Genomic DNA, 15852 nt, shown 5'->3' on the forward strand with positions numbered 1-15852 from the left:
CTTGTTGGGTTTGTGTCCCCAGCTCTCAGTGTATGATAGGGGCTGTGGGTACTGAGGAGCAGGGAATGCTGGTTATGTGTCATTTATCCTCTGCAAGGGTTGTTCTGAAAGTAGAACAGTGGGCAGACTGTCCTCACCAGTATAAACACTCTGAGAGTGTTGGGGAGGCCCCGGTTTCAAAAAAGACATGTATTGGAACAGAAAGGACATAACTTTTCTGGCTCATTCTAAGCTTTGAGAGCAGTTATTTTGATGGGTGAAATGGTCATCTGTGTCTTGGAATCCTGGGCCTGGTACTGGGGATTGGTAGAGAGGTCCATGGGAAAGGTGGTGGTGGGGTAGTGGTGAAGTATGGAGGAGTCTGTCTAGTTCAAGTGGGAGAGAGCCAGGGCCAGAGTGCAGATTCTCAGTGCCAAACTTGCGATTGCTCGGATGGTGTGAGCAGAGCAGGATTTTGAGGCACTGTCTTAGAAGATTTGTGGCATGTCAGGTCTTAGCTAGGGAGTAAGATCCAGAAGGTGAGAAGGTGGAGCTCATGTCATGGGGACTGGGGGAGAGTAGTGAGGAGACAGTGGTCAGCAGTGACAGTTGCTGCTGCTGGAGGCGGACAGAGGCCTTGTTCGTGTTCCCAGTTGTCAGTTCCCACTGAGGCTGTCTCTGGAGCATCCTGTGGGGTGGAGAGAGGGAGCCGGAGGAAGTGCAGGCTGCCGCCTGTAATGAAGTCCTCCAGTAGAGTTTGTTAGAAGCAGCAGCTGTTAAAACCGGGCTTTGAGCTTAGTGTGACCCTTCTCTTTGAATGTAACGGCGCCTGTGTCAGGCTGGGTTTAATAGCAATGAGTCATCTTTTATTCTCACAGCTACCGTTCCTCTTCCAGCACAGTGGTACATGCCTTCTGATTCTTCCGTTCTAACAGGCCTGGACAAAGATTGCCGCCTAACTGAGCCGCTCGGCATGAGAATTGCAGAGTTCCCTCTGAACCCCATGTTTGCCAAGATGCTGTTGGAGTCAGGTGGGTGGCGCCTGACAGCTCCTTTTGACTTTATTTTCGTTTCCAAAGAACTCGTTCCCCTGAATTCTGTACACCAAAGGAAGAGGGGCCGGTTATGGTTTAAAAATGACAACAGCAGTAAAGTATTTATTTTTGACTAAAGATGGAACGCGTGTTTATAAGACAGTGTAATATTGATGCCTATACTGGAAAGCCTCTGTCCAGGTAATTAGCCAGCCCATCATTACATTTTGCACTTCCCCTTAGCAGTTTGAGCTGAACATCACAGCATGGTGATCACTACAATTCACTCCTCCAGCCTGAAACTGCATCCCTTAAGCAAGCAACCTCTCCAGTCTTGATCACTGCTTCCCCGCCCCCAGCCTCTAGCAGCTGCTTTCCACTCTGTTCCCATGTGTAACTGAAGTGTGCATTTGTGCCCTGGGCCTGGCAGACTTCCCTGCACCCAACGTGCTCCTCTGCCATCCACATTGTCTTGAATGACTGTTGACTTTTTCTTGAAGAGTGTGTAAGAAGTATCCCATTGTGTGTATCATGTTGTCTTTCCCCGTTCCTCCTCGACTTGTGCATTTTTGTTTTCTTCAGTGGGTACCAGAGTGTGGTTTTCCTTCCACATACCAATTTCAGTTCTTTGGAGCGTGTGCAGAAGCAGGGTTGCTGTATCATGTGGCCATTCTGTTTTAGGTTTCTGAGGAACATCCATGTATTTTCCAGAATGGCTGTGCTAACTTCAACTGTCTGAGAAATGGTCACACTGTGTGCCACAGTGGCTGTGTGACTTTATATTCTGAAGCAGCATACAGAGTTAGTTCTAGGTTCTCTGTCGATTTTTGTGAGGATGTGAACTAGGGCAAGGTCTGTTTTGCTAGTTACAAACATCTTGGTGGTACAGGAGCTGTGGTCTCCCCCCCCCCAACGGTGCTGTTAATATTTTATGCCTTTGTCTGTTATAACAAGTGGCAGTTTATGGAGGCATGTTTCAAAGGTAGCATGGTGAAAGTTAGCTCTAAGAGGCCCCCTTCCCCGAGAAACAGATTCTAAATGCAGCAAGAGCAGAATCGGTTACGCTTCAGGCAGGCAGCAGTGGGGAGCCAGGCAGGAGTACTTTGTCTAGTGTCCTGGTTGATGAGCTCCTGCAGAATCTGTTCTCGGGGCAGCAGCAGCTCACGATGCTGCCCGGTTGCCTGTGCTGCAGGCTTGTGCCCAGAGCAGAGGGGTACTTGGGAGAGGTGGCCACCCCACAGATGGGCCAGGAGTGGAAGGACAGTAGGAAGAGCACAGCCTTACACACCCTCCCTTTTCCTCTGTGCTTTTACCTGGACTCGAGCTGTCCACATAGAGGGCAGGGAGCAGGCGTGCCACTGACCTGCCCTTGGTGACAGGCCAATATAGCCTCGCCCTGGCTGGCATCGAGAGCCCTCAGCCTTAGTGCTGCAGGGAATAATCCTCAGTTGGGACACATGGGGCCATTCATGGCATGGTAAGTACTTATATGCCAGAGACTTGAAAAAAGAACTCTAGAATATGATCTTATTTTACATTTTACAACACGGTGCAAGGAAGGCATTGGGAAGTGCCCTTCACTTCTTGTTGCTACACTGTCTATTTGCAGACACGCCGCCTTTCATGTTCTAGGGAACTTGGGCTGTTCTCAGGAGGTCCTGAGCATCGCCACGGTGTTTGCAGACACGCCGCCTTTTATGTTCTAGGGAACTTCGGCTGTTCTCAGGAGGTCCTGAGCATCGCTGCCATGATGCAGATCCAGAATGTCTTTGTGTTCCCATCAAACCAGAAATCTCAGGCAGTAAGTCCAACTTCTCCCAAGCTCTTCACGCTGTTCTCTTGCACATTTTTTGTCAAAACTCACCTAGAAACTGCTGAAGACAGCTGTATAAAAGATTCGAGATTGTAGTTGAGTGAGGATGCTGTGTATTGTGGGAAGAGTTCACAAGCATCGTCATGTATCTTCCTGGACACTGTGGAGGTAGATTCTGTCACCCACACCCGAGTGGCTTGTCTGTCTCTTTAGTTAACCTTTCAAGACCCACCTCATGCAGGTGACTCAGTGGAAGTGTGAAACCCTTTGTCTAACATGGCAGTGTCTCCTCTCGCACCCCTCCCCTGCCTTCGCCATGCTTCTTACCTCTAGGACATTATGAGTTCTGCTTTTTATGTAGTTTAATGTCTCTCTTCCGCCATTTGTTCATGATTGCATCCATGTGCTCAGAGCCGTGCTTCATCGACAGAGGCACTTGATTAAAGTTTGTTGTGGGGAAGGAAGGAAGCAGGGAGACAGTTTGATTATGTGGCATTTGGTTCAAGGACAAAGTTCTGAAGTAAATGATTTGTGTCTTTGTTGTATATATTGTATCTGAAGCTCCTTAGCCCCAGGGAACAAGTGGCATTATTCAAGATCTTTGCCCCAGAAAGAAGAATTCAAGGATGGGGTCTAAAGGGTGCCTAAGAAGAGGGAGGAGGCAGTGAGCGGTGTATGGTTGTAGGACATGGGAGCGTCAGGCTGTCAGCCCTTCTCGAGGGTACCATGTCCCTCAGCACAAGAGGCTCATGGGAGTCAACTTCTAAATGGAACTTTATCTTTTATAGACTCGAGTGCACCGGAAATTTGCTGTGGAGGAGGGTGATCATCTCACCATGCTCAATGTATATGAAGCATTTATCAAAGTAAGCATGGCCACACTGAGAGGACCCTACACACATACACACACACACACACACACACACACACACACACACACGACCTGGAAGCAAAGTCAGAAGTTAGTTCATAAATACCTGGTCAGGAGACCCCTCTGTTTTCCAGTTAGGTAGACTGCTAGCCTCCCACTGAAGAGACCAGTATTACTGGAAAGGCTAAGGGATGTTGCTTTTCTTTGTCTGGCTGTGTGCTACACTTGAGGCTGGCTGACAGCTTGACCTCTGTGTCCCACGTGTACTGAACAAGGAAAGAAGGGCAACATTTGAATGGGAATTCTTCCAGACGGGGCTGAGAACCACAACTGGGTGGGTTGAGTCTTGAAAGGCATCCCAGCTTCCACAAGAACATGTTCAATGAGGCTTGCATGTATCCACATAGTCTCCTTTTGGTTAGCCATGGGCAGTGTTAATTTCCATTCTGAGTACTCTATGGGACTAAAAGCAATTAATAGAACTTAAAATTCTCACTTAAAAGCTAAACAGTGATACAAAGCTTTAAAAAGTAATATAAATGAAAGGGAATAATAGTTCATATTTTCAGTAATTTAACATATTTTAAAAAGAGAAATACCAAAGTTATTTTACCAGAGATTTAAGGATGATTACTCAATAAATGAGATGCAGATTAAGTTAGTTAAAATTGAAGATGTAGGTACAGTGTGCCATCACAAGATGAATTTGACTACAGAAAGATGCATCTATATCTGCATTGGATATTCTCTGGGTGCCTTCTGGAACAATCCTGTGTGAATTACATTTAAAAATGTTATTATGTTAAAAGTTTATTTGAAAAACTTTCCTTCCTGGCTTAAAATGTAATCTTAGAGGTATATTTCCTTAGCAAAAACTTAACACATGATGTAATGATTGGACTCAAGAATATAGAAAATTAGGCACTATTGGTAGAATAAGTCCCACTTTGAGGGTAGATAGGGATTTGAAAATGATTTCTGCACGGGTTGTGTTGCTCCCTATAGTTAATAAAGAGGTAAATCCACCGGAGGGGAAGTTAACAGACTTACCGAGAGCCATGGGGAGGGGGGCTGACTCCTGTAGTGTATTTAGATGGACCTCTGCTTGTCCTTCAGTTCTCCTGAGCTGGCTGGTATGAAGAGTGGGGCTGTGGGGCAGCAGGCAGGTTGCTTGAGAGATAGAGTTGGGCAGGTCTCATCAGACCAACAAGTGGGGGGAGAGAAAGGAGCCCTGATGACGGTATTGCTTCCACGGGGCCGTCTCTGACTTGGCAATGTCTCCTCTGGGTGGCCCTTCCGCAGCACAACAAGAGCTCCCAGTGGTGTCAGGAGCATTTCCTGAATTACAAGGGTCTTGTCAGAGCTGCCACCGTGAGAGAACAGTTGAAAAAGCTCCTCGTCAAGTTCCAGGTGCCCAAGATGTCCAGCGAAGGTGAGTGTGGCTTGTCCCTGCTTGTGGCTTCCCTCTGCTCCACACAGTTGCGTTCTTCAAGTTCTTATGCTGGGCTGATAGGAGGCCGTGTACCTGCAGCCAGCTTCACATTCTGAGCTGCCTACACCCTTTCAGTAGTGAAGTCTTTGTGGATAGATCCATTCTTATTTCTCTGGGCCATCACCCCTCCCCCAGACTTCTACAGCTTATGGAAATGCTTAAGGATTGTTAACTTCCACATCATTGCACATATAATTAATATAATGATGATTGTTGCAAAAATTTACATTTTTTTGAGATAGTGTCTCGTGTAGCACATGCTGACCTTAGACTTAACTGTAGGTGAGGGTGACCTTGAACTTCTGATCCTCCTGCCTCCAAAAGTGCTAGGATTGTGTTCGTGTGTGTGTGTGTGTGTGGGGTGGGGTGGGGGGGTGGGGGTGGGCACAGAGAGTTGGATCTTTTCTTCTACCGTGTACTGAACTCAGGTGTTGTCTGTAAGGGCCTTTACCTGCTGAGCCATCTTGACAGCCCCAAAATATTACTTTTAAATGGATGAAATTTATAGGTATTACATGAAAATTGCATTTTCTTCTCAGATGCAAGTGTTATTAAAGTAGATGCCATGTGTTTAGTGTAGGCATTCACCAAGGGTAAGGCAGAACATGGCTGTACCAGACGTCCTGGCTTGTAGCAGTGACTGAGGTGCCCATTTGTGGAGTCCACATTACTTTGCACCATGTCGGGTCTCTGCATTCTCTCTTTGTCTCCCACTGTATGATGGTGTTCTTAGTTTACAGCCAAACCAGGAGGTCCTGGGAGGAATCACATGACTCTCAGGATGACATAGCTTGTAGCCCGCAGAGCCAAAGAGCCAGGATCCATCTTGTAGGAAGTGACACACAGTTCATTTAGCAGTCTTGCAGCCTGCTGTGCCACAAGCACCTGTTGACACTTCTAACAGTGGCTGCGGGCCGGGCAGCAGTCTGAGTATGTTGTGTGTGAATGCACACCATGCACTCAGCACTCTGGAAGATGTGTGCTGCTTTTATCTCATGTATGGAAGGAAAATAATGAGGCCCCTAGGCTAAAGGAAACTTTAACAAGTCAGGACCTGGGAAGTTCTGTTTGCTTTTATACCAATAACAGGTGATAGAAAAATGACGGAAACTTGGTTCATGGAGAGCCCAGTGTGGTGAAGAGAGGTGTCATGGAGACAGACAGACTGTAGTGTTAGGCTGTAGGGCCTTGTAGAAGTGACAGTGTAGATACTCTAGTAACCATGGGTGACAGTGACAAGTAGCAGAAATAAATGTAGGGAAGGAGAAATCCACCAGAGCTTGCCCAGGGTTCCATGTTGATGTCATGGGCTGAAACAGGACACTTACAAGGGCTGCCAGCTGGAGAGCATCTGCCCACTGGGGTCCTGTCGCCTGGCAGATAAATGACAGCTTCACCTCTGCATCTTTGTCTTCACCTGCCATTATCACCCACTGTCCATAAGAGGGACGGAGTGCTGAGGAATGATTTTATGGAGCTGAGTTTTGAGGGTCACAACTATTATTACAGGAGTTTCTACCCTTTTTGAAATAAGCCCTGAGAACAAAGCCTGCTGTACATGGGGATTCTGGCCAGCTGGAGAGAGGGGCTGCATCTGGATGGGTGGTGGGCAGAATGCAGGCTTGAGGCTTAGCATCTCTGGAACAGCAACAGCAGGCAGACAGAACAAACAGTTGCACGTAAATTACAGTGTATCTAGGAGTTTAGAGAGTAGTGAAATGTGTTCTCACTTTTTAACAGTTACGCAGTTAAAAACGATGTTTATTATAGAATGACTTTATTAAGCCTGTTTGGTGGGTTAAACAAAGGATTAGAATATAAAATTCACCACGAAGAAATAAAAACACACAAGTAGTAATTTAATTTATAAAAAATAAAAGGATGTAGCATAGCCCCTTCCCCTTGCCAAAACCTGCTGTAAAGAATTCAGTAAAATGATGTGGAGAGCCCTGTAAGGTTACCACCTATAGGGACCTATTTGCCCACGTACTGTTCTTCATCAGAGCTAAGATATGTATCCATCGTTATTTTATGTATCCCTAAGAAAAGAATGGCTGCCTCTGTAATTGTGTCTTGACTTGAGTGAGTTAAAATGGCTTAGAACTGATGAAGTAGGGGCTATCTTCAGCCATTAAAACATGATGGTTCCCTGCATGGTAATTTAGAATTCATCTCATAGCTATGAGCTAGTGAATGGAGATGCTTTATTCACGAAAGATGTGTTTGCTGTAGCAATGGAAATGTCAGTTAAGAAGGAACAGAATGTGTGGAAGGTGGAGAACTGCAAACTGCAGACGGCCAGAGACTGGACGGTGTGCTTTCACAGTTTGTGTCTTAGGGAAGAAAGCATTTCCACAGTGCTCCGAGCTCACTGGTCAGTCTGTGGAGCAGCCGTCTCAGGTCCAGTCCTTTGTGGCCTTCGGCTGGTTGGAGAGATCCTAGTTATGGGAGCAGTTCTCCCTTGTTCTTAGAGCTGCTGGGCAGCTGTCAGACCTGGGAGCACAGGGTTGAGTGTGCTCAGAGATGGTTTCAGGTGGCCAGAGCATCGGGGAGGGGCTGGGCCTGGATTCTGTGCATCATAACCCTGGCCTCAGCATGTGGAACATGGGGCCAGGGTGCTGACTCTCACCAGTCTTCTGTTGCTGCCTTGTGTAGGTGATCCAGACCCTGTCCTGAGGTGCATCGTGTCAGGGTTCTTTGCAAATGCAGCACGGTTCCACTCCTCTGGGGCATACAGGTAACGAGACTCGGAAGCTCCTTGCAGAAGGAGAGCAGAAAGCTGTGCAGAGATAAAAATCAGGCAGCTTTTGACTGCCATCAGGGATCCTTCCAAAACTGAGGTTGGCTCTCCAGCTTTCAGCAGATTTTCTTTGCTCCCTGGGAGAGTCCAGTACCCAGTGCATCTGTACACAGTGGCACAGGTACCTGGATTTCAGTATGACAGGAACCGTTCACTAGAGAAGCCACTTTCCCCAGTGGGCTGCTGTTCATTGTGTCCTCCAGGGCTGTAAGACATGGGCTGGCACATGGGGCTGCATTTTGTGTCTTTGGCGCCCTCAGTTGTTTCTTCATTGGTTACAGTGCCTCCTGCCACAGCATGTCGTCAGTGTTTAACTGCAGTAGGAAGTCTGTGGAACCCCAGCTTCTGTTGAGAAGGGATCGTTTGAAAGGGAATCTGTGGGCAATAGACACAAACATAAATGTGGATAGAACATTGTCTTCCTGTGATTTGTTCTCAGTGTCCACAGTTGCACCACGCCCCCCCTTCCCCCTCCCTCCGTACTGGGATTAAGTCCAGGGCCTTGTGCATGATACACAAGCACTGTGCTGCTGAGCTAACCTCGCACCTTTGCATTGAGAAAGAGAAGGGTCTTGCTAAGTTGCACACGTTGCCCCCGACCCACATCCTTCCTTCTCAGTATCCCAGATAGCTGGGATTACAGCCGTGCTTGCCATGCCCAACCCTCTGCCTTTTCTTGCTTGATTTATTCGTGGTTCCCAGGGTGGTAGTGATGGTGGAGGTGTGCTGAGAGAGTAGTGTCTTGTCCATGTGAAATCCAATCTACATGCACCTGGGGGGTTAATATAAACACATTTGTGGAAAGGTACTTAAATATGTAAAGGATTACAAAGTCTTACAGTAAGTGCATGCAGTGTGCTTCACGCCGAATTCTTGTGTCTCATAGGACTATCCGTGATGATCATGAGCTGCACATCCACCCTGCCTCAGTCCTCTATGCAGAGAAGCCACCCCGTTGGTAAGCCCCTCCCATCTGCATGGTCTTGCTCATCTATGGGTCCCCAGGCTTGGCCTAGGTTTGCAATATAGGTGTGTTGCCTTTGGTGTGCTGGGTTGCCAGGATTCTGCTCTATCAGGGATCCCCTAAAGGTAGACAGTACTCCAGTGACTACCCAGCTCCCTTGCACTGTACACAATAAAATATTCTTTAAAAAAAAAAGAATACCGCCTTAAGCAAACTGCAGTCTGTCTCCTCACTCATCCTGCCAACAGATGCTCACTTTGACCCACTGACTAAAGGCTTACTGTCCGGACACAGCGTGCAGAGAGGACTTGGATCCCAACCATACTCTTTAAGAGGCAAACAGATGGACTTCCTGTAGGAGGTGGCTTTTCCAAAGGGCTGGGTGCAGTGCTGGGGTTGGCACTGAAGGTGCCAGACAGCCAGGCTGGCTTCGTGAAGAAGCTAACTTTTGCTGTGGACCTAGTGACTGGCATTTTTAGGCGGGGAAGGACTCAAAGGACAGTTACACCTAGGAGACCAGGTGGCAAAGCTGTGGCAACATGGAGGAAGCACGTGTCTGTGGGGATTAGCAGTGAGCTTGTCAAGGGTGACCAGAGGGAAGTTCCAGCCCACAGCACCCGCTGGGAAGCCAGAGGCAGGTGCAGCAGTGGGAGACAGCAGATGTTTTTATGGTGTCCTCACAAGTCACACTGTATCTCCCCAGGTCAATGCAAGTGGGCTTGTATTTTCTGTTTATTTCCTATTTCTACTTTATTTATATTGTATTCTACAAGAATATGGATTGACAAAGGGTTAGAAATCTTAAAGACACTGACACTTGGCCTTTTACCAATTGAAAGAACTAGGCTCTGGGGCAGACAGGAGCACGTGGTGATAAGTTGGAAAGTACCGTGATAGGGTTGGAGGCTGGGAGCCCTGGTGTCAGGCACCAGTACCCTGCGCTGCCGGCAGCAGCAGCACCTGGAACCATGTTGGAAATGCAGGTTCTTGGCCCCACCCAGCCCTCCTGAATCGGAACCTGGGGCAGGGCCCGCTGTTTAAACGAGGTCTGGTGGTGTTTCTGATGAGCATTTAAATTCACCAAGGAATTAGACCATGCTGTAACCAGTGAAGATCTAGAAGCTTCCTAGGTGGAGTGTGACTCTAGTGCTTGATTACAGCTATTTCCCTACCACCCTGAGTATATAGATGTCCAAGAGGGAGCCCAGACTTAGATGTGTGCCCCCTTTCCTCTCCATTCATTTCCCCCTTTCCCTCCTGTCCCCTCCCATCTTCTCTTCTCTCCCTGCTCTCCCCTCTCTCTTCTTCCGTTTTCCCTCTCTTCTTTCCTCTCTCCCTGTGTTGGGATGGATGTCTGAGCTTTGAGTATGGTGAGCAGCTGTTACATTCCCAGCCCCTCCTCTTCCCTTCAGCTGAGATTCATTTATTGGTGTTTGAGAGACAATCTCCATGTGGCTTTTGTATTTATAGGTGTGTAGTTGTTAAGGATGCCCTGAGTTAATTCTTTCCATAGTTCAGAAACTTGTGTTTACTCTGTGAATTCCTGAAGTCCAGGGCTTAGAGAACGCGTTCCTTGCTCTTGGCTGTGTTTCCTCAATCCTAGATAAGTCTTTTTCCTCTTAAGACATAATTTGTGACAGTAAAAGATGGGTTTTGACAGAGGTGTAACTTGCATGCAAAGTTACATTTAAAATGTTTTTGTCACTCTAGAAGGCTCTTTTGTATGTCTTTATAGTCATTTTCCAGTCCCTTTAGAATAATCAAGACTGAGTCCATTTCTGTACTTTCTAATTAAGTTTTTAAGTTCTATTCAGAGCTCTGCAAATGCAGGGCACGGTCTGGAAGGGTCCTTTGTGGATAGCTGGAGAGCCTGGAAATCATGTAGGATGTAGAGTTGCATCTGTGAAACACGATGACTTACCACGTGGGTCAGGAGGCTGCGTGAGCCGCCCCAGGGCCTGTGTGTAGAGCCATACACATCAGTATACACCTGCTCTGGCGAGAGCAGAGACGACTTGCCAGCATGTGTTTCTGTCTGTTCTCTGTTTCAGGGTTATCTACAACGAAGTTATCCAGACCTCCAAGTATTACATGCGAGACGTGACTGCCATAGAATCTGCTTGGCTGCTGGAGCTGGCTCCGCATTTTTATCAACAAGGAACGGTAGGATTGGATGGAACCTGGTCCCAGGCAAACAGCAGCCTCTTCATAGTGTTGTCTGTGTGCTCCATCTCAGTACCCTAGATCATTCCTACCCCCCCCAAACACACACACACACAGTACACAGCTAAGACCATACCGCATGCCCAGAACCTCCTAGTGAAACCACTTTCATTACCTTCATAGAGATGTACAGTTAAAAGCACATCCTGCAACTCCATAAGAAAAGGCCTAAGGTGGTTAAAACCCTCTGAGCAGTCAACTACATGCCCTTGCCGCCATAGCAGGCCACTTACACTCTGGAAAACAGATTTATTCTTCATTTTTGCAAAAATGGTCCGTTCATTGCCCCCAAGTCCATGCATCCTTCTAACATGACTTGATTGAAAGATGGTTGATCATGTTTGGAAGACAGGGAGGGTCAACTGGGTCCACAGGCCTCCTGGCTGGATGAGGCCTACATACTGTTCGGTCTGTAGTGTGCTTTAATTGTGTGGTAAGTTAGTTAGTGGAATTGTGTGTGTGTGTGTGTGTGTGTGTGTGTGTGTGTGTGTGTGTTGGTGAAAATCGAACCTAGTGATTACTGGTGATTGTTTTAAGCATGCTGCCTTGAAATTATTTCCGGTTAGTCAATTTTCATCTTTGTTCCTTTCTTAAAACTTATTTTACTGCTTTTCAGCTAGTGATTTTTTTTTTAGTAGTGTGTTTTATTTTTTTGTGGCCTTTTACACCCTGGACTCCATGGTTGATCTTACCATCACATTGCTTAGCTGTAATGTAAGAAGCCTACACCAGGGTCTTGTTTGTTAACAAGCATCCTTGGTGCTGTTGCTGGTCAGTATTTTATTTCTGCACGTGTTTATACTCGGTACTATGTTGTTATTATTTTTAAACAGTTAGTTGCATCTTCAACAGATTGAAAAGCAGAGTGTTTCTGTTCCCCACTGTGGATCACTGTGGATGCCTGCCTGAAGAACTTCTTTTAGTGTGTATTTGGTGCTGTCTGGCGGTGGGACCCCCCCTCCCTTGCTCATTTGCAAGCATATTGTTTGGTTTTTATTTCTGAAGGGTAGTTTTCCTCTGTGTAATTCTTCTGCCTTGAATGAATTCTGTTGTTGTTTTTCATCTTAACACTGTTAACAACTTACAGGGTCCTGTTGCCATCCGGGGTGCGATGTCTCTGAGAGGCCAGTGGCCATCCTTAGGCTGTCCTGTGTGTGGAGTTTGCCTTATTTCACCCTTTTGTGGTTGCGGTCAGCAGGGGTTGAGCAGTGGCTGCCTGCTCTTGGTGACACTTTTGAGGTGCCACAGACCCATTCTGTGTGTTTGTTCACTTGCTTCCCTCTTGGAGAACAATCCCTTTCTTTGTGAAGCTAAGGAAGTTGCCCTCTGAACCCTTGCGGTATTCAGTTCTTATGCCAAAGTGTCGAAAGTGGTTGAAACCATTACAGTTCTTCACCTGTCCTGACACAGGTATTTCAACTAGAAACTAGACGGACTGCTGGGTGCACAGTGTGTCCCGGTTCTTTTGGGTTGAACAGAAGTTAGCTGGAGTGGAAGAAAGTCTCTTCCATCTAAATCTCATCTGGAAACAGCAGCCTTCAGGAGGCCAAAGACCTGGTTAGAGAGGCCGGCTGTGAGTGGAGAGCGGGGTGCTGCAGAGGGCCTGTTAGAGTAGTGGGGTGCTGCACTGAGGGAGGTGGCCCTGCGCTGCCCTGGCTGCGAGGCTCCTGGAGAGAAGAACTGGCCGATGAGCTGAGTTAGTTTCCTTCTCAGCTCAAAGTTAGTTTATGTCAGACCCACAAAGTTAAGGGGCACATTGCTTCAGCAGGTTGAAGAAAATGACAATTCTTCTCTCAGAATTTCTGCCTTTCAGCCCGTCACCTGCAACACGGTGAGAGTGTTGGGGAGAGCCGGGCCTTTAGAAACCACCCAGGACATCCTTGCTGTATGACAGGGGTCCCCAAAGCTCCTTCATGGCAGCTTGGTGTCTCTTCTGATTGAGGTCCAACGTTGGAGCCATTTCTTCAGGGACACTCCAGGTCCCCCGGGGCTGCCCATGCAGGGCAGGTGTGCTGTCTTGGACGGGTGCAGAGCCTCCGGGCCATGCACAGCCCACAGGCTGTCAGCATGCTCTTCCTGGCGCCTCTGGTGACTTTCCATCGCTTGTTTTTCAGAGTTGCTTTCTCTCTGCAGAGCCTGAAATGGCTCAAAGTCGACTCTGTTTATATTTGGCAATCTTTCCAGTAAAGCACACTAGTAATGGCTTACAGGCAGGTGGCGTCATTGGCTAACCCTGGATAAGGCCACAGGATGTCCAGGATTAGTTTAGGGTCATGGCTGGTGAAGAACAGAGAGGAAAGAATTCAGAGAAGCAGCAAACCCACAAGCATGCCCACAGAGATTTGCCTCAGAGAGACCCTTGTGATCTAGGAAGAGTGTCTCGCCTCACTGTTCGAGGACCCGCGCTCTGCTCTCTCAGGCACAAGTGTGTAGAAAGCCTGGCATCTGGCCATTTTCTTAGGCCTGGGGCCTGCTGGTCTGTCAGCTCATGTTGTCGTTGGTAGTGTGCTGCTTTCTTTCAGGGCTGGCAGTTCTCTGGGGTGTTGTGAGGTCATGTTGGATTTGCTAGGACATGGGGTTTGGGCACTAGCAGTTGGGAGGGCAGCATCCTCTTGGGAAGAGCTTCTGGGTACTAGCTTGGCTCAGCTGAGGGGTCTGTGCCTCATTAGCTTTTGTTATTGATAGGATGTCAGGTACCCCTCATTTGGTGAGGAGAGGTCCCTGATTAGAAGCTTATGTTCATACATTCTGCTTCAAATACATATTTGAGAATTTATAGTAATTTGGCTTTACCGTAAGGTATGTTTTTACCCCTCAGTCCTGTCAACTGATGCCCATGGCGATGTAAGGAAGCTTCTTGTGTTACTTATACCTGGTCTTTTTTCCTGCAGACAGCTTTCCAAGGGGCACAGCATTCCTGGGGATGGTGCGGGCCAGGTTGAGGATTTGACTGGAGCCTGCTGGAGTCTGCTTTCTCAATCTCACCGTCCCCATTGATGTCTCTTCTCTTGCAGCACCTGTCCCTGAAAGCCAAGAGGGCCAAGGTCCAGGACCCGTGATTGGAGCTCAGCAAGTGGCTGCAGGGACGGCTTGGCAGCCTTCCTTCGTGTGGTTTCCAGCACCAGCTCAGGTGGAACAGGCAGTCGATCTAGTGTGGGCTGCATCCTGCGCATTAGCTCCCTCTTCCTGCTCCCCTCAGCATTTACCATCCTTACTGGGACCCAAGAGGAGTCTGAGCATGGCCGGTGTTCTGTTGCACCGCACCTAGGCCAAGCAAGAGTTGGCTCAGCTGTGCTCTGGACTCAGTGCTCACTCTCAGTAGCCAGCACACTACTCCAGCAGGCACAGTCCTGGTCCTGCTCTGCGGTGAGGAGAGTGAAGCGCTGAAGGCTGAAGGCCTGCGTAGACAGGGCTTTCTGGGTGCCTGTGTTTGCCTGCTGCGCCCCTGGTGGTTGTCTGCTGCGGTCCACTGCTGCTGTGTGCAGTAAGTACAAAAGGAAATGCTGGGCTTTTCCGCCAAGATCACCAAAGGTCTGGTCTGTCAGGCACGGGGCCCCCAAACCAAGCAGCTTCTTCCTTTCCTCTGCTCACGCCCATGCTCATCTGAGCAGAAGACTTAGGGCCACTGTGGTGGGCCGTGCGGGACCCACAGCCCCCGTCTTTGGTAGCCACTGCCTTTGCAAGTGGGCTTAGCTTTCTCCAGAGCACGATGCCATGTTCTGGTGCCAGTGTCTGGGCACCAGGGAAAGTTCATCAACCTCGACCCCACAGGGCTCCTCTTTAGTAGGAATTCACTACAGTTTAGACACCCTAAACTTGTGTAGCTCAGGAATATAACTCTCGTATATTTATCTTTGTTCGTTTGCTTGCATTCTTGCAAGGACATAGGCAGCTCCCCTGGGCACTGTTCACACTGCCCCGCCAGGGCTGCTTTGCTGTGACGGTGATGGCACTTCAGCACACGGCAAGACAGACGTCTCCAACCCTTACTGTTTCAATGATGCTTATTTCAAAAGCGTAGCTTAAAAGTTTATTTTTGTACTGGTCTTAGTTTGGATGCGCCACTTTTGGCACCAAACCTATGTCATTTTTATTTCCATTTTATAAATGTGTAAATAGCAGTGGTAACTTGTTAATCATAGTAAACCTTTGTACCTGAGGGGACGTGTTTCTCCTGTCTGTGGATCTTGCGGTTTGTATTTTAAGATGGGCCAGTTCATTATTCTAGGTGAGGCCTGAAAGTGGCTAAGATACCTGATGCTGCCACGTAAAGCATCTGGGGGCCGGGTGGGGTGCACATCGACCCAGAGCCCCATAGTCCACGCTGTGTTGTGTGCCCGGCTCCTCTCAGACCTTTTTAGAGCAAAGTGTGAGGCATTGTTTAAAGGATGATCTGAAGAGATTCTCATTCTTGTCAGCTGGGGTCTGCATGCTGCTTTAGGATTATATTTTGTTGGTGTGTGCGGGCAAACCATAGTGTGCATGTGGGCACATCCAGCAGCCAGATACAGACCACCTTATTTTTTGAGACAGAGTCTCTCAATGGGGTCTGGGGTTCACCCATTCAGTTAGACCGGCTGCCAGTGAGCTCCAGGGTTCCCCCTCTCTGCCTCTTTAGGGTTAGGATTACAAGTGTGCACCACCACACCTAGCTTTTTACATGACTTTGTGGACTG

The 15852-nt window shown here is 48.0% G+C and overlaps 1 protein-coding gene across 2 annotated transcripts in view; it reads left to right on the forward strand.

Annotated features, from left to right (window-relative positions):
* Dhx35 (DEAH-box helicase 35) overlaps positions 1–15336 on the forward strand; it is a 64133-nt gene extending 48797 nt beyond the window's left edge. For both annotated transcript variants that reach the window (XM_028889224.2, XM_037205409.1), the window contains 8 exons: positions 915–1010; positions 2720–2814; positions 3615–3692; positions 5000–5129; positions 7845–7926; positions 8876–8947; positions 11005–11116; positions 14191–15336. In XM_028889224.2, coding sequence (XP_028745057.1) covers positions 915–1010; positions 2720–2814; positions 3615–3692; positions 5000–5129; positions 7845–7926; positions 8876–8947; positions 11005–11116; positions 14191–14235 — 710 coding nt within the window. In that variant the 3' untranslated portion in view covers positions 14236–15336. The remainder of the gene's footprint in view (positions 1–914; positions 1011–2719; positions 2815–3614; positions 3693–4999; positions 5130–7844; positions 7927–8875; positions 8948–11004; positions 11117–14190) is intronic.
* The last annotated feature ends 516 nt before the right edge of the window (positions 15337–15852 follow it).

The sequence above is a fragment of the Peromyscus leucopus genome, chromosome 4 (assembly GCF_004664715.2).
Source record: "Peromyscus leucopus breed LL Stock chromosome 4, UCI_PerLeu_2.1, whole genome shotgun sequence".
NCBI lineage: Eukaryota > Metazoa > Chordata > Mammalia > Rodentia > Cricetidae > Peromyscus > Peromyscus leucopus.